Source organism: Neolamprologus multifasciatus, chromosome 7 (genome assembly GCF_963576455.1).
Source record: "Neolamprologus multifasciatus chromosome 7, fNeoMul1.2, whole genome shotgun sequence".
In the NCBI taxonomy this organism is placed as follows: domain Eukaryota; kingdom Metazoa; phylum Chordata; class Actinopteri; order Cichliformes; family Cichlidae; genus Neolamprologus; species Neolamprologus multifasciatus.
Genome location: NC_140445.1, coordinates 54,632,009 through 54,650,550, shown reverse-complemented (window position 1 = coordinate 54,650,550; position 18,542 = coordinate 54,632,009). Strand labels below are relative to the sequence as shown.

General features: G+C 38.0%; 2 protein-coding genes across 7 annotated transcripts; one reads left to right on the top strand and one right to left on the bottom strand.

Moving 5' to 3' along the window:
* Positions 1 to 281: 281 nt before the first annotated feature.
* bnip2 (BCL2 interacting protein 2) lies at positions 282 to 13,041 on the top strand. 6 transcript variants are annotated; one of them, XR_014875244.1, is made up of 12 exons: positions 286 to 1,369; positions 4,192 to 4,287; positions 4,408 to 4,475; positions 7,300 to 7,476; positions 8,893 to 9,075; positions 9,665 to 9,767; positions 9,842 to 9,973; positions 10,100 to 10,186; positions 10,276 to 10,374; positions 10,931 to 10,966; positions 11,089 to 11,496; positions 12,232 to 13,041. XR_014875244.1 is itself a non-coding variant. In XM_085167805.1 (12 exons), exons 1-11 carry the CDS (start codon positions 1,005 to 1,007, stop codon positions 11,565 to 11,567), a joined length of 1,359 nt encoding a protein of 452 aa, XP_085023931.1. In that variant the 5' UTR covers positions 290 to 1,004; the 3' UTR covers positions 11,568 to 11,582; positions 12,232 to 13,041. The 6 variants fall into 6 exon arrangements, 4 of the variants coding, with proteins under 4 accessions (XP_085023929.1, XP_085023931.1, XP_085023932.1 ...); XM_085167805.1 differs by lacking the exon at positions 11,089 to 11,496 and adding an exon at positions 11,555 to 11,582 and having other exon boundaries at positions 290 to 1,369; XR_014875243.1 differs by having other exon boundaries at positions 282 to 1,369; positions 10,931 to 11,496.
* gcnt3 (glucosaminyl (N-acetyl) transferase 3, mucin type) lies at positions 12,880 to 18,193 on the bottom strand. Its single transcript, XM_085167807.1, has one exon. The coding sequence runs from the start codon at positions 15,410 to 15,412 to the stop codon at positions 14,132 to 14,134; it is 1,281 nt and encodes a 426-aa protein (XP_085023933.1). The 5' UTR covers positions 15,413 to 18,193; the 3' UTR covers positions 12,880 to 14,131.
* Positions 18,194 to 18,542: the final 349 nt, after the last annotated feature.

The window sequence follows — 18,542 nt, the reverse complement described above, 5'->3', positions numbered from 1 at the left end:
TCTTTAGGTATATTGCATTGTTTAGTTTTTTTTTATCATTATTATTACATACTTTTTAATCTACATTTTGCTAACTTTATTTTATGTGGGACACTCAAAAAGAAGTTTCAGTTTTGAAAATAGAATATCATTATGTTACTCGTGGTCACAGCAGGGCAGTAAAAAGAAAAGCTTACAGTGCACCAAAATGACATTTTAATGAAATTTGGCGTGCTTTTGCGTGCTTGCACACAAAAAATAAATTCATAAATCACACGTGACCACGAACTGTGTCGTTTATGCCAAAGAATCTGCAGGAAACACAACTGGCAACTCCGCTGACCATAAACTGTATGCATATCCATGATAGAGCAAGGCGTTGTTAGCAAACGGTTAACTTCTGCCGTTTAGTTGCCGAAGTTCGTGTGTCGGCAAATTAAAAGGAAGTAGCCTTTGTATTTAACATGGGTCCAAGAAAAGACTGTCTTTATGTTGAGCTGTAGTTGATAACTGCCGAATTATTTCTTTTTGGCTCATAGACGGCGTTAATTGGAATACAAAGCTTGTTTTGTCGTGGCTAAACTTTGCTAGCTCCAAAGCTAGCCTGACTGAATGTGTTACGTCCACCGGAGAACCCTCTGGACTTGGAGGAAGGAAGGAAGGAAACTGATAAGTAGGATAACTGCGCACCTATGCTTCTGCAAAGCTAGAACTCTTTATGACTCTTGAGTTAACACCGTGACGCATTTAGAAAAGGTGACTATCTGTAGACTTCGCGTGATATTTGACACTGGTTAATGAGATATGCTGTTAGTTGGCATAGCTAGCTGCTAGCGCCACGTCTCTGGGCTAGCTGTACAGCAGACGAGAGCTATCCTGTTAGCCACAAACTTTCAAATAAGTTGTGTAAGTCAGATTTTTCTTTCTGGTTGAGTTGGTCAAGGAGCTGAACGGCGATTAAAGCATTTCACGGTCAGACTCTTTAACTCTGATCTGCTGTACCACCGGGACAACCGGAGAAACTTATGGCATCGGATGTGATTGAGAGTGAAGCGGTGCTGAAGGGTGTAAGTGATATGAATTTGAACAATAGCAGCCCAGATACTGTCACACCCAGGAGGACTCTTGAGGATTTGGGAAACAGACAGACTTCCAGCCCGTCATCATCCGGTGTATCGGGAGAAGGCGATGACGAGGAAACAGACGAATTGCAAAATAGCACAGCTTCTGCTGCAGAAAAGGGCGAAGATGAGTTTCAAGACAGTCTAACCAAAACAAGCGGTACGCCACAAGAAAAGAAGACTCCAGACAATGTGCAGAAGCAACAAGGAAAAAGCTCTACCCCGGTGAGCGTTCCCCAGCCACGCTCACCAGCTGGAGACACTGGAAGGTGTGTATTTAGACATTTTTGTGTTTTCCTTACATAGAAGCAAACTATGAGAAAATTAGCACAGATATGGTTTAGTCTCTCCCAGAGTCAAACGATAGTTTTGTCGGTGGTTCTAAAGTGGACCTAGGTGTACATGTGACTGTGTACATGTATCTGCCTTTGTATTGGTTATAGCGTAGTCTGACGGCCCTGTGTCAGTTGGGATAGGCTCCGGTGGCGTGCCAAAGAGCGTCGTATCATTGGCCTACAGTCTGTGAAATATATCTCAGACATGTCTCTCATGAATGAAGTCATTTTCAGCCAGAAAAGCATCCCTGTCATAGGGTAGAAGTTGAAATCAGTTTTTGGAAGAGTGACTTTTATGTCCTTTTATTTATTCAGGTTGAAAGTCTCATTGACATTAAAAATTCATTGACATATTAAAAAAGAAACATGGAAAAATCAGGAGTCACTTTTTAGCACAACATCGATCCTCTGCAGAAAGATGTGTCAAAGCTATGGATTTCAGAATTGACAAGCCACCTATTATTTAACTATTATTCTCAATAAATATTGCTTACTGGGAGCCAATCACTCTTGTGTCTTCATTCCATTTCTCTTATTAGATATTTGTCAGTAAAGTTTTTTTCATGCAGGAAAAAATAAACAACTTGACATGGCGTGGATACTTAAACTCTAACACATTGTACTTATAGGTGTGTTTTTTATTTATTATTTTGCTTTTTTTTTTTTTTTGCAGTAATCTTGAAAATTGCTTGTCCAGGAGTTAACTTCTGAAAATGTCATCATTTAACCTCAGAGTTCATCTTTGTCTTTGTAGCACTGGTGCTTTACTCTAAAAATAGTTGTTTTCAACATCTTGCCAGAAACTGTTGGAAACCAGCCATCCCAAAACTAATTCAGGACCATCAGATTTCTTTGCAGATCTTAAGTTCAGAAAAAGCTGTTTTAGTTTAGCCAAACTGGTCAAAGGTTTGCCTAACTTCTGAACTTCTTAAGATGTGAAATTGAAAGTCTTCTCTACAGACGTTAGTGCACTCTGCTCTGCACCTCTGAGAGATTTTTAAACTAAGTATTGTGAATTTTAACTTGGAGGGAGCTATAAAGAATGGTAACAGACTTCAACCCTTCACATAACTAAAACAGAAAAACGCAGCAAAAATAAATGTAGATAGAATGATAATCTTACAATAATCTTATATTTGTTTCATTTATGTTGAAATTATGAATATGAAAAATGACTTCTTAACTGGTAACACATTTACTTTTGCCTTGAGCTTTATTTAAACAAATTAGCATTGCATCTTTAAAGTTTTTCCATAGTTGAACCATCCCCCACTGATATCCATATTAATTCAGTTCTCTATTGTGCTCAGTATAATAATTACACCTTTAAAATTTCTGTCATCTTTTCCTTTTGACTATTTAATGTAGCTAATTTCTTTCTATATGCTTCCATTTGCATTGATTGCAATGGTTCCCTCTCAGGAAACTACTAGCAGTTGGATTTCAGATGTAATGTGAGGATTAGCACCATGTACAAGTAGACAGCTAAACTGACATATTATGAAATGTTGAGTACTGAATGCCCAGAATGTTTTTGTGCCTGGAAGTACAAATACTGCAGTCTATATGATTAATGCATCAAAGGGAGCTTGGTACAACATGGATACAGATACCATTGGTCTGCTCTGGTGAGCAGTCGGTTTATAAACTAAGCCCTTAGCACAAGCTTATAAGCTTCTTAAAAAGCTACGGTTCTGATTAAGTTTCACTTGCAAGCTGAAACTGAGATTTTCAAACATCTATTTCATATGATTACTTTTGTCTCATGTTAAGACATTTTATTAATTGAAAACACAGGCAATGAGGATAAGCTTCCTTTTAGGTTGCTTTAATCATTAAAAGCCACAATATTGAATATACAGTCCAAAAACATGCTTTTATCTCCATAATCTTTTTACCCCACACTTTATAGTTGCTCTACTTTGTTGGCAATGAAAATGTAGCCTGACAGATATAGGATTTTTAGGATCAATACCAATAGTTGGTTATTTTATGAGTTCAATATTTTAGATATTTTTTTCCCTTTAATAAACATGAATGTGACACTGCATAGTAGTGATATGTAAAGAAGATTTTAGTTTTGCAATTATAAGTAATATTGGTGGGTGAATCAATACTTGCAGGCTCTGGTGCCTTCATTGTAAGGGTCAAAGATATTTTTCACCTCCTTACAGTTCTTGGGGGTCAAAAATTACTCAAATGCCAACCCTTATTGTGGACCTACAGACCTGTAAACGTATATTGATTCTGTAAGTTGGCAGCATTTTGAGTATTAGAGGACTGTTTTGTTTTTTGGGTTTGTTGGGTACCTTTTGCATTAGTATAGCTTAAGTAAAATTCCTTGTCAGTTTATTAATTTAAAATCGAATTGATTTGTTTCGAATAAATCCAGTTATTATGGCAGATGTTCTTCCTTCTTTATTCGTACAGTGTATGCTCATGTGCTTTTGTGTAGCCAAGTGTACCTATTATACACTGACTTTTTGAAGATTTTAATTGATGATGTATTAGCCCAAGGACAAAAATTGCCTTACTTTCAGCACATCAGGAGTGCGTCTGCATTTTCCCCTTAATCATTTTAAGACTAAACAAGTCATTGTTTTAAGATGCCCAATTACACGTTTGGATTTCACAGATAATTTCCGCTTGCCCTCCTCCTGATCTTGATACATTTTCAAGTGCAAGACAACAATCGAGCAGTTAGAGATTGTTAACCATAACAGATTGTTCAACCTTTTTCCCCTTTTCATTCCCAGCCTTGAACGTCAAGAGTCAGTTGCCACAACAGAAGCCCGCCTCAGAATGGAAGGAGTTGAACTTAAGGAAGAGTGGCAAGATGAGGACTTTCCACGGTACTGTCTCAATCACACTTATATCATGCTTCATAGCTTTGCATCACATGTTTGGGTTTTTCAAAGTCCCATTAACCGTGACTCTGCTGAATGTATCATTATCTTTTGTATGAATCTTAGGCCTCTCCCAGAGGAAGAGGAGCTTGAAGATGAGCTTTTTGCAGAAGCTTCCGAGGCAGGAAACTCTGGTAATGAAAACACAATACTGTTCTTTGCATTGCTACAGTCAAAAACAGAACACTGAAGAACAAAGTTTTTGCATTTTAAAATGCACATGGCCATATGGAAGTTAAAAGAGATACTGGTTGCTCTTCCATTCATGTGCATTCAGCTGAAACTGAAGCCTGAGCAGTCTGAGTTTTACAAATCAAAAGAGTAATTTCTGACGCGGTCTTTTTAGTACAAAATCCTCTCAGGTAGGGGTGGGCGGTATAAAAGGCATACGGTAGAAACAATATAAAATTGGCCAACCGTAGAGATTTTGACTTTATTGCGATAACGCATGTTGATGGTGTCATCAAGCTGCGCCTGTTTTGGTCGAAAGCATCGCAGCGGCTGCAAACAATATCATCTGCAAATTATGCCGGGCGATGGTAATGGCAAAGAGACTAAGCACTTTTGGAATATGGGGAAAGCCAAAAACTGCTTCCTAGACTTCCGTACCATTGATTCATTTTTGCTGAATTCTCTCGCAGCTGCTCTATTCCCATTGTTGCAGTATATTAATGACTAACCTCGTATTGTGAATGGATTATCTCAGTTGTTCTCCTGACTGAAGTTTGGTCCATTTACAGCATCCCGACATGTGACTGTATATGTCCCTAACCACCAGAAACCCTCACGTTAACTTTTATCGAGTGGAAAAAAGTTCACGGCCATGCTTCAGCTTCACTGTGCTAATGTTATGCTAATGTTATGCTAACGTAGCTGTTTTGCTAGCGATCACGTAGCACATCATTATATACCAGCTAGCTCAACTTCAGTAACCCTACAAAGTCACTGCTGTTTAGTTTTCTGTCTTCATTTATGTTGGAAGTGATGGCAGAGCTGTACGTTTGAATTTTTTCAGAGATCTCTCAGAACATGCTATATTATGTTTAGGTGGAAACTAGCGAGCTAACTTCCTGCTAACTTCTAACTCTGTTAAATTTAATAAATTCTCTTTTCATGGATGCCTGGATGTTAAACTTAATTATTACACCTGGTAAAGTAGCAACGCTGATCATTTTATTAAAGGTGAAAGAATTTAGACAGTTTTTATGCCGCAGTGTTTGTTTGACTTTGGGACCTGAAGGAGACAGAGTTTTGGACCCAGATTACTCCGCAAGGCTCCTGACTAATGCTCCGGCAATCCATCAAGCCGTGCGCCTTCATAGCTTACCAAAGTCGTACTGAAACATTTTTGACAGATTTCTGCGCGCCTTGTACTACATAAAATCGGTTCGAGGTCAGTAACCACAACCAGAATTCATACATAAGGCACACTGTTGATTTTTGAAAAATTAAAGGATTTTAAGTGTGCCCAATGGTGTGTAAAAATACGTTATACAGAAGAAAAGAATATATCGCGATATATATCGTTACCGCACATGCTTCAAATTATACCGTGATATTTCTTTGCCAAGCTGCAGTGGAATGATGTTCGCTGAAACCAAAATTTCCATTTTAAAAGACTGTAATGTTGAAAGTGTCACTTGATTTCTATAGCAGTCAAGCTTCACATTAGTGTTGGCTGAACTTCAAAGTATTTGAAAAGTATTTTTTCATAAACAAGTTCTGTGAAGTACCAAAGCACAATATTAAACTGGCTCTGGAGCTAATTAAATACTTTAGTACTCATTACCCCTGGCATTGTCAGTTCTGCTTTCATTGCTATGGAAATTTGGAAAAGAGATTTCCTTTTTGTCATGAGTATATAAACATTATCATTAATGTCAATTTCAATTTTATTCATATAGCACATTTCATGACATGTAAACTCAATGTCATAAAAGATGAAAACAAAAAAAAAACTTGACAAAGAAATACAAGGTAACACACACTCTGTGCTGAGCTACAGCCAGGTGGTAGAGCAGGCTAACCTACTAATCAGGTAGTTGGTGGTTCGATCCCCATCTGCATCTGCTGCTCTGTGTGCCAAATATCCAAGATGTTTGGAACCATTAAAATGTCTGCACCTGATGGCCTGAGAGGTCTAATTGGGTTATAGATACTGAGGAAGTCAGAGATCTACTGTTGAGCCAAACCATTGAGGGCTTTATCAACTAATAGAAGCATTTTAAAGTTAATTCTGTACTGAACTGGGGGCACTTCAAAATTTGGGTAATGTGTTCCAATTTACAAATATGTGTGAAGGTTCTGGCTGCATTCTGAACAAGCTACTGATGATTTGGATAATCTGCCAAATAGAGCATTACAGTAGTTTCATTTCCCCAGTATGAATACATGGACTAATTTCTCTGAGCCAGTTTCAAAAAATAATTTTTATAGCATATTTTAGTGCATATTTCTAACTATTATTGGATATTTTCCCTCCATAAATTCTTAAATTTGCTCTTCCGTTTCTGTCTTTAAATACCAATTTAAAATAGATCTTTTTTGGTATTAGCAGTAGAAAGTTTTTATAATTTATTTTATAAGGAAAACTGGTAAGACTGCACATCAAAAATACTGTCAAAATTAAAAGCCCTGCATTCATTTTTAGTTGAAAATTATCTTTAAAGAGTTTATTATCAGCAAAAGGTTATTCCAAAGCTTTTAGTATTACAGCATATGATGCACACACACATTAAAATAAGTACCAACAAGAATACTGCCTATGCAATAGGTTAAAATGCCTCTTCCTACCAACCCGTGATTCCAATCCCTACTTGAATAAGAGACGCACCAGAAAAGAACTGCTCACCACATGTAATCACTGTGTTATCTCTGACCTGAAAAAGCTTGAACCTTTCAAAAAGCTGTTCTCACAGTAGACCGTATAATCATTATTGATTTGACATCCTACCCTAGGCTACGCAGTGAACAGTGGCAAGAAGACTAAGAAAAAACTTGCAGCTCCAGACATCAGTCTCACTCTTGACCGCAGTGAAGGTTCTCTTCTCTCTGACGAGCTGGATGAAAGCACAGAGCTAGACCTCAGTGACATGGACACGCCCTCGGACAACAGCAATGAATTTGAATGGGAAGGTAGGAATTTTATATAATTAAAAATAATTAAAAATATTGGTCTGGTACTTCTGGTAGTATCCTTTAACCCTCATTGTTTCACTTTGCTTATTTAAAGGCAGATGTTACACATCATCTTTTAGATGAGGTCTAGTTGGGATGTTATTTTCACAACAAACAGAAGTTCTCCGGTCTTTTTTTTTTTTTTTTTTTTTAATTTCTGGGTTCTTGCGTCCATGTGCTTTTTTTCTTCCTGTATTTTTTACAGGTTTGTTTAGGCAGCTGACTGCCTGCAGTGTGGTTAAAATATGCTTTGTTGTTTTTTGTTTCCACACTGCTGCCTTCCTCTTTTTCACTTGGAAGAATTGTTTCCATTCTCTGCCTGGAAACAGGCTGCAGGCCAGCAACAGGTTTCTCTGTTCCTTGTGGTAAGATCTTTTGGACAGCTGTCTTTTATTTTTCAAACAAATCAAGATGTTTTTTTTGTTTGTTTTTAATTTTTGTTCTTTTGGTTTGGTTTGTTTTGTTCCTCCCCACCATATTTCATACCCTTTCATTTTTACTTAATATATTTGATTCCTCTCCCCCTTTCTTTCAATTGTTCCTGCTTGAGTAAACAATAGCAGGTTATCACTTAATGGTGAAATTGTTGGCCATTTTGTCCTGTTTGATTATCAGTTATTCAGTGAGTCACAATTTAAAAGCATTCAAATTTCAGAGAATAACTACTGGAACAAGAAAACTTCATTGATCTCTGCACGAAAATTGATTTGCCACAGTTGCTTAACACAGTAATAAAAGAGTAAATGCCTTAAGCATAAAACTTAAATTAAACTTGTATTAAGTTATATTGTTCCAAAATCAGACAAGACATGAGACCAGACAATTAGAATTAAATTAAATTAAAAACATTTTGGTCCTCTTCACAGAAAACACACTCAAGTTTGTTCGTTTGATTTAATCCCACGGTTTCATAAGTTTTGATTTGCTTGTTGCATGCTTGATATCATGTGATCATGTGAGTACTTTCCTTGATGTCTGCATCATGACATTCTGCACATCATGCAGCTATACTGTAAATCTTACAAACGATCTTCAGATATCCTTGGGCATTTGAGCAAATGCAGCACTCTACAGTAGCAGTGTGTTTTGCTTTTGCTTTCCCACAGGAAATTATGAATTTTCTCCCCAGAAAAAGTGAAGTGGGCATATGGAATTGAGGATGTGAATGTTGGTGTTGATTCAGAGAAAGAACATCCCTCAAGATACACAAGATTAAAGCAAGAAAATAAATGTGCATATGATTTGAAAGTTAAAATACGAATTATCGAGTGATCTCAAAATTGTATCACATTTGACCAAAAAGAATCTGATTTGAATCATGTGCTAAGTTTGCAGCATTCAAGTTGTTAGTTTAACTTGCCTCTTCTCCTTCAGATGATCTTCCTAAGCCAAAACCCACAGAACTACTACAGAAAGGCGTGGAGTCAGTTCACGAGTATTCGGCCTCAGAGGAGAGGGAAGACAGTCGACGCTGGAAGATGCTTCGTATTGGAGACCAGGAACACAGAGTGGACATGAAGGCCATTGAACCTTACAAGAGAGTCATCAGCCATGGAGGCCAGTACCATTGAAGTACCTCTAGTAGCAAGTCTTGAAACTTTACATACAATTTGGCAGTATCTCACTGTACTTATTAGAAGTATTATTTTTAAGGGCCTCTCTAAATAAATTATGAGTGATTCCTAATCTTAATTTCATCTGCAGCCAGGACATGAAAACTACATTTACAGAGTCATCGGTGAAATCTGACAACAAAGACACTTAGGTATATCTGCCCCAGCTTGAGGCTTAAAAAGCTTTCATCACAGAGGTTACACTTTTACAAAATGTTGATTCACAAGATTATGGCTTCATTAACGGTTAAATCCAGTGATGACACAATCAAAGCCATAGTCTGGCTCCTCCCACCAGAGCAAAGAACAAATGGCATGCTAATTAATGTCATAGACACAGTAAACCCAAAAAAATGCTATGATTGGCTCATATTTTATCCGATCGGTTCTTTGGTAGCAGCACTGGATGAATAAACTGTATTACACGTTTGACATGATTAAATCAGCTTGTGTGTATTCGCAGTATGAATTCCTTTTTCTTTTTTTTTTAAATATTAAAAATGACTTTGTGGCGTTTGAATCTCTCATTGCAGGTTACTATGGAGACGGTTTGAATGCCGTAATTGTGTTTGCTGTGTGCTTTATGCCGGAGAGCAATCAGCCAAATTACAGATACATCATGGAGAATTTATTCAAGTGAGTTTTTATTTGAAACTTAGTTCCTTCACACATTTTAGAGAGCTGTGTCTAATGCGATATTCTTGTTTCAGGTACGTCATTGGCACACTGGAGCTTTTGGTTGCTGAGAACTATATGATTGTGTATTTAAACGGGGCGACCTCTCGTAAGAAGATGCCAACTGTTGGCTGGCTTAGAAAGTGCTATCAGCAGATTGATAGGAGGTGAGCGAGTTGCACAACTTGGAAAACTGGTTTTTAAAAGACAGACAATATGATAACATAGATATTTGGGTCACTTCAGACAAATAAGCATCAGATGGTAACGCCTGTCCTCACTCTTCTCTACAGGCTACGGAAGAACCTGAAATCCTTGATAATCGTACACCCCTCTTGGTTTATTCGCACCCTGCTGGCACTCACCAAACCTTTCATAAGGTAACTGTAATGTAAAAAGGTAATAACAAGTCAAAGACATTCGTGGTGTAATCTCTTTATTCTGAATGTTTCTGATTTCTTTTTCACAGCTCCAAATTTAGCCAGAAAATCAAGTACGTGTACAGCTTGTCAGACCTTGCTGACCTGGTTCCAATGGAGTATGTGTCCATACCAGATTGTATCAAACAGTAAGTATGGTGTTTGTAGCACTGATGTCTGTGTTGCATTATAGTGGTTTTCCTCGTGGCAAGGGTAGGCCGTAAGTTAGCTGTGTCCCACTGACCTAAATGTGCACACTGCGTCATTATACAGGAGATACAGTCTGCCCAAAGCCCATAAGCATTACTATTATTATTATTATTATTATCATCATCATATATGCATGATCCCATGTTACAATGGCAAAAACGTTGCCACGTCACTACATATTGCTTCCAGTGTATACACAGCTTAGGTTATTGTTGTGTAAGTATTCTATAAGCTGCTGTTAAATATCGTAGTCTTCATTTCTTTGCTAATATGCATAATTATTGAGCTGCACTACAAATTACTCATACTGTCTTCTTCTTTGAGGCTCTGCACGTGACAAATCTTGTATCGTCACGGCATTTAAAAAGGCAGCACAAATAACTCATCTTGACTCAGTGAAACTCAGTAAAATGTTTTTCTCTTTTGGATGTGTGGTTGCTGTCGGCTGTGTGTTTCTTCTTCTGCCTAACCCGATTTCCCTGCCCCCTTCTTAAGGTTTGACGAGGAAAAAAATAGGAAAAGCCGTAAAAGGTATATGCACTTTCACCCAGGGTCAGCTTCCGCATCTTCTGCATTTCATAAAACTAACAGAGAAATGATGAGTTGGCTTTCAGAAATGCACCAAGACACCTAACTTTCTTTCATTTTCATAGTTGGATGATTTCCAGTTACTGCTTGTCCCGAAATCAACAGCTTTCCTCTTCAACACCCCACATGTTCATCTGATTTGATTCAGGATTTACCTTCCTAATTAACAGATTGAGAGTCCATTTTTTGGTCTCCAAAAAATAGGTGACTTGGTGATTATTTAACCAGCTAAATAGATTTTCTGAGCCACTTTTGTGAAGATCATCCCCAAAAAACTATTGCATTTACATTTATTACCTCAAAGTAAATCAGCTACCTTAAAATTGTATTCAGCACTTTATAGTTTTGTTTGTTTGTTTTTAAGCCGCAGAGCGTGCTTGCTCACAGCTCATACTTGCTGTCACAAGTCATAACTCTACAAGCTACATGAAGATAAGGTTTCAAGGAAGCTGAATGTGTTGCTGCTTGTTTAGGTAAAAAAAAGCCAGGGCATTAAGTTGCACTTACTTGCATTTATCTTGTGAAAAACAGGCTCGTATTTTGAGGAGGTTGGTGTTTGGTAAGTTTGTTCGTGTGTACAAATGAATGGGGTCAAGTAAGGAAGTAGCTCGCCTTAGTCACTGTGGTTTTTGGTGGCACTGCAGCCGTGTCCTCACATGGTTTAGTAACTGGCTCTCACTGAACACACGGTTTGTTCATTCTCACAGCTCTTTGCATGACTCACTGCTTACCCGCTGCCCGCTGATTTTTGGTAATTGCCACCTCTTTCAGTTTTAATAAGTTTAAGTTTGTTGATTCAGTAATGACCACTCAGGAAGAAATGGTATTCAGCGAGACAAAGGCTTTTCTGGCAATATTTAATGTATTTTTACTGCTGAAGTAGAAGCCAAAGTAGAAATTTTTCACTTTTCAATGGAAACAGGAAACTTTTAACGATACAGCTGGTACTGATCTTTGTACTGATCAGACATTTTAAGAAGTTGCATGTATACAAATTATATATACATGTGTGTATACAATATATACAAATTGGGATTTGTATATATTTTAGCGTTTTAATTTTTTTGTTTTATTGGGCAAACTGGTCTAGTGAGTCTGATCATTTTTATACATTCCTGTGTATAGAAATAATCCTGACACCAAAAAATCCCATTTTGATGGTGTTACAGATTTTGTACAGTTTTAATGACCACTAAATTTGTCTGCAGAATCGATCAGGACATGCACGGCAAAACGCAGAGCGCAGCTGCTACTGTCCCGGAGTGACCTGGCTCACGCTTCGAGACGTGGAAAGGAACGGTGAAGAATGTTGAGGACTGCAGCCATTCATGTTTGTTTTCTGGGTGATGGGACTGGAGGCTTCTTTGCATCAAGAAAGTGCCTTTTTGACATGATGCTGCCTGTTACACGTTGGAACTTTTTTTTTGTTGTTGTTGTTGTTTTTGTGCTGCATTTCTGTGTCAACCAGTTAGATCTGCAGCACTTTCTCCACATGCTGTCATAAACTTTTTAATCCTTTTTTATTTACTCCTGTATCTCATGTCAAACTAAGCGCATTGGTTTCCCAGTAGCTACTGGTGTATGTACACTATTTGAGGCACTCTTGTTACAAGTGGTTGATGCATGTTCTACTTTATTACATTTAAAATTATATATTTATATTCAAAAGGTGTCAAAGGAAATAAATTAATATATTTTTATGATGGATCTGATTTTAAACTGCGTATTAGGTCACTGACTCACTGAGTGGCATTGGATAGAACACGTTTAATGCCATCTTGTTCACTGTTCACTGCTGATGTTCTCTGTTAAAATCCTGCCTGGGGAAAGGAAATCTTTGTTTTTATTTTATCTTCTTTTTTTCTTTTTTTCAATCTTTTTTTATTTTTTGGCCCCTCACTTGAATGTACTGTTTTTGCTTGTTGGGGGTGAACCCTTGTGAAAGAAACTATCTGAACCAAGGATGTAGGTCTTTATTTTCTCATTTCCTTCAAAGTAAAGCCATGGATCCATTCTGATTGCTTTGTATCTTTTATTATTGTTGTTATTATTAGTTTTAAATCTTTTTTTTTTTTTTGTAATGCACAATTTTTGGGAATAACAAGATAGTTTTTGCGCTACAATAGTTGTATAGTGGTCAAAAGTATGTTTAACAGGAAATGAGAATTTACAAGAACAAAAACAAAAGGCAACGTGCAATCAGCTATTAATTGTCTATATGGAAATACAAATGTAACCTAATGCAGTAGTTCTGCAGTAAATGTGCTTTCAGTTAGGTTAAAACTTTTGCTTGAGACAATGTGAGCTGAGTTAACTACCTAGTAATTGCAAGGACAAAATTAGAGAAACCTCTGTTTAAATGCAATAAAAAAATGCAATACAAAAACAATGCACTTTAAAAGAAAAGATTTGAATTTCAAATGATCTGTCATGAAAGTTTAATAGACATGCTTTAAGCAATGTTTTTCACCTTTGCGTGTCTCTTCTGCCATACTTGAGCTCCACTAGATGGCACTGCAATTACAGGTTTCACTGACATGAAACTATTAACAGCTCGACAAGGGTTGAAAGAAGGCTTGAAAGAAGTAACAAAAATGACAAGGAACAGTGACAGCCACGGGATTTTACATTTACATGACTGACATTTTAGTATAAATTATTGCTGATCTGAAAAAATCTAATTCACCATAGTTGTTGAAAGAACAAGGCATTAGACCCCTTTGCTTTGTTACAACACCTCCCAACATTCTTATCATCTTTTTAATCACTAAAGGCAAAAATAAAACCCCAAAAACATTTTATGTAAATCTAGCAAACAATAGCACAGTAACAACCACAGGCGTTTAGATGTTACATGACTCACATTTTAGAAGTTTCTTAATATTTTGAGAAAGATTAACTCATTGCTCAGTTAATGCTGCTTGGCTTTATGCGACCACTCCAGCTCTCTGCCTTCCTGGTATCTCCTCAAATCACATTCTGCTAAAACCAATAACAAAAAAAACTTAATATAAATCTTTATAATTTATTTAAATCTCAAAAACGACATATCAATGCTATGATATTTACTCGAATATCACAAATTACACTTTTAAATCATTGTAAGTATTACTCAATGGTCTCATTTTCCTGAGTGGACAGTGGGTCATGGCCTAAAGCTTTGAAACGCAGCACTGATTCCAGACACCTTATGGCAACATCATCAACCTCTGGATCAAACTTATTTGCAAACAGGTGGTGTTGTTTCAGGAGCCATAGGAGGTCACCCACTCCATACACACAAACAGCTCTTCTGTAAACACCAGTGCATGGGTAATATGGGGCTCCCTTATTCATATCTCCTGCTGAATACGACCACTTCACTGCACGAGCCAAAGCTAGCATGTCTGACACGTCATACTTCCCATTTTGGGGCATTGACCCAGGAACAGAGGGCATCCTCTGCAGGGTGGCCCACAAGTGCTCATCAGGGCTGTATGTGTCCTTCTCCCACTCCAGAAACTTCTGAACCTCTCTGTCCTTCATCACATGTTCCACAAAAGCTCTTGTGACCACAAAGTAGGCGTTTCCTGAGAACATGGGGATGCTGATTGGCGGGTCACTTTTCCTCACATTTGTGTTGATAACACTGTTTGTGATATTGTGGTGATACTGCCAACGACCTTTCTTGTAGCCAGAAGTCACCTCGGACTCCATGCTGTTCCTCCCATTGAGAAGCTTCAGTGCCCTCACCATCTCTCTGTTTGTTTTGATGGGGAAGTCTGTCCCGCAGGTGTTAAGCAGGTACCTCCAGTTGATGTGAGTATTTAGCAGATCTTTCATGCAATTCAGATCTGCCTGTACTCTGAACCACGAGGCATATACCACTCTTTCTAATTTACTGGCTACAAAAACATTGGGAAAGCATGAAACTATCGCAGCCACAGCTTTCTTGAATGATGCAGAGGATTTCTGGTCCACGTGTACACAGTAAATGTTCTGAGGAGCATAAACAGCTCGTAGAAGCCGCTCAAACATCTCAATGTTGTCATGGATCACCATGGAGTATGCAATTGGGAAATCTTTCTCTTCCTCACTGAGAGGAGCAGTGATGAAACCTCTTTCTTCAATGTAAACTTGACAGTTCACTGTTGCATTAATGTAGAAGTCCTCAGAAAAAACATTCTTCTTTTTCCTGGATGACAGAAGCCTTTCTAATTCACCTTCCTTACCTTTTACATCACCAGTGATAATAGTCGAACAACCAGGCAGATCAGCTGAGAACTGAGGAGGTATTTGCAGATCAGACGATGACTGTTCAGAGCCAAATGTCCAAAGAGCAAAAGAAAGGAACAAAACCATCGAGGTAAGAAAAAGAGCTCTTAACTTACGACCCTTTGTAAAATACATATCCTTGTTTGAAGGGGACTGCCACACAGGTGACTTTGTCTTGCAGGTTACAGTTTGACTAAATGGTGAGAGGCTGCACCGTGGGGAGGTGTGTCAAGCTAAGGCGGAGACAATAAAAACATTACCTGGGAGGTTATGCCTATTACATCTATTAACCCCAATTCTTTTGTCCCCATGACAGAACAGAGAAAACCGACTCATAGTGTGTTAAAACATTTATATTTATTTTTATTCAATCGTCTTCCGGAAGAGAGAGACCCCTGCACAGCCCAAACGCCAGTTGCAGGATCTCTAACATTAGAATCATAAACTGTCTCATATATTATTTTGGTACTTTACACGTCACACAGTAGCCTCAGATGGCAAAGTTCCTTTTTTCTGTGTCTTATCTATTAATATGGCTGTGCACTAAAACTTCATGTGCAGCTTGCAATAACTTCCCCTTTCTAAGGTCTGTTGCCAGGGCAACCTGTCTGAACTTAGTTTCACTCTGTCTGTTGCTCATACTCTACCAAAAACATGCAGTTTCTTGTCAGCCTGTGACCTAGTCTCAAAGCTGGCCTTCTTTTCTACATAAAACAATCTAATGAGCAGATACGCATTAAAAAATATCTCTCTATATATTACAGCATCAGTAGTGCTGATGTCACTGATACACCAGTGCAAATTCAAACAGATGATATTTTCAGGATGATAGTTTATAACATGCTGGTGTGTTTCAAGGTGTACTGATTGCATCAATTAGAAAAGATTTTATTTCTATTTACAATAAATCATGCAAGTTTCACTTACAAATTTAATATCAGGTTGAAAAAATATATACATTTACACAAACGTGTAACTTTTCAGACACTACTCACGTGGTCTACGAAATTGTAATATACTGTACAGATACGGGCACCTCATAGAAGAAATATTCACCTTAAGTCGAAAGAAACCTACCAAAACAAATTAACTCTTCATTCTCTTTTGATCATTAACCATTTTAACTTTGAATACTTGTCCGTTTTGATACTGAGGATCCATGATACATACCTCAGTTAGGGTGAGCTCTAGATGCATCTGAGGCATTAACATTTTGATCATAAAATTAAAAAAAAAACTCAAGAAAACAATGGCACAGTAACAACCACAGGCTTTTACACATTACATGACTGATATTTTAGTCGATGTTTCTCAATAGCTCAGTTATTAATGCTGCATGGATTTTGGACCCTTGCTTCATGTAACTCCATTTCTCTGCCTTCCTGTTTCCTTGTCACCTCACTGTCCATTAAAGGCAATGAAAAAATTCAAGCCTAAAGCTTTGAAACGCAGCACTGATTCCAGACACCTTATGGCAACATCATCAACCTCTGGATCAAACTTATTTGCAAACAGGCGTTGTTGTTTCAGGAGTCATGGGAGGTCACCAGGGCTGGACTGGGACAAAAAAATCCGCCCGCGCATTTTGACTATTGACCGGCCCACCATGGTATTATAGGAAAAGCAATAAAGCCTTTATAATAAACTTAAACCTACACCATCCTCCCTATTCTGGTATTCTAAACAGTACTTAGCAAAAATATAAAACAACCTAATTTATAATTACATTTACCTCACTAATAGGGTTACCAACTCCCAGCAGAAAAAGAAAAGAAAAAAAGACCCACTTCCCCACCCTCTGCCTCATGATGCTTAATTGACAAAACCGATTTTAATTTAATGCACGTATAAAACAAATGCACAGAAATCTATTATTTTTCTCCAGTAATTAAATAGATTCAACATCTTTCTTCAACAGAATTGCAGACTGCACAGATGGTACTTTCCCAAAGGAAAGAATACTATAACTTATAGGGTATATACTCAGTGTTGGGAAGGTTACTTTTAAAATGTATTCCATTACAGAATACAGAATACATGTCTCAAAATATATTCTGTAACGTATTCCGTTACGTTACTCAATGAGAGTAACGTATTCTGAATACTTTGGATTACTTAATATATTATCATGCTGTTTACAACTACATGAATGTACTATTGCTGTGATTTATTACTGTTACTGAAGGTCCGCGGCTCCGAACCGTAGTAAAGAGACCTCTGGCTAATACAGCAGGTTCGTGTCGGGCTCGTAGCTGAAAACTAGCTTTACTTTGTTGTCTGGGTCAACTTTGCTAGCGAGAGACAGAGAGAGGCGTTGAAAGGCTGCTCCAACGGAACTTATTGTTTTTGGAGGAAAACACGAACACAGTGTACAGTCGAGTCTTAATAGCTTACTTACAACTGGGCTTGTCAGGCACTCTTCTTGGTTGCAGTGGTTATTATTATATTTACATGCTTCCAGCTCTCGTTTTTGCTGATAACAGCTGTATTTTTCCTTTTTCTCCCTCCCTCCCTCGCTCACAGACACATAACGTGTATGGCAGTCCATTCTCCCTGCAGCACGGACTACACTGCCTATGATGCTACATTCTTTAGAGCTACACCGGTAGCACTCCTATTAGCTTAGCACAACAACAAAAAGGCCTCTCTCACCCAGGAAACACGCAGAGAGAGAGCGTCACCCTGTAACCATGGCAACCGTAACGCTGCCGCCTGGAACAACAGAACGTAGCTGTCAAACAAAACCCAAACAGTCCTGACCCGCCACAATATGAAACAGGGAAGTACCGCCGTGTAATCCATTTATTTCAACAAAGAAACTGTATTCTAAATACCACCTTTTTAAACGGTAACTGTAACGGAATACAGTTACTCATATTTTGTATTTTAAATACGTAACGGCGGTACATGTATTCCGTTAGCCTACTCCCCAACACTGTATACAGGCTACTAGACTCAGGGGCGATTTTAGGATTAGAGCTTTGGGGGTGCTGAGCGCCCAGAGAGCTGCCCAGCCAGGCAAGATAAACTTTACACGTCACGATGAGACTTCTTCCCCGTCTCTGTCAGTCCTGCATCCTTAAATGTCTCCAGTTGTCCTGAGTTCTCTCTGACTGTCTCTTTAGTGCATTTAAACCCCTGTTCCTCTCCGTCCTCGTTGTCTGTTATCTTCGTCTCTGTTATCAGTCATCATAATTTTACCATCTCTGTGCAAGTCTGCAAATTTCTTTATTAAATCATAAGATTCTTAAATTCATCAAGTCTC

Bases quoted from the DNA above. Each gene is read 5' to 3' on its own strand.
- bnip2 (XM_085167803.1), top strand. From the start codon at position 1,005: ATGGCATCGGATGTGATTGAGAGTGAAGCGGTGCTGAAGGGTGTAAGT. The intron at 9,768-9,841 runs GTGAGTTTTTAT...TTCTTGTTTCAG, and splicing joins ATCATGGAGAATTTATTCAA to GTACGTCATTGGCACACTGG. The intron at 9,974-10,099 runs GTGAGCGAGTTG...TCTTCTCTACAG, and splicing joins TATCAGCAGATTGATAGGAG to GCTACGGAAGAACCTGAAAT.
- gcnt3 (XM_085167807.1), bottom strand. From the start codon at position 15,412: ATGTATTTTACAAAGGGTCGTAAGTTAAGAGCTCTTTTTCTTACCTCG.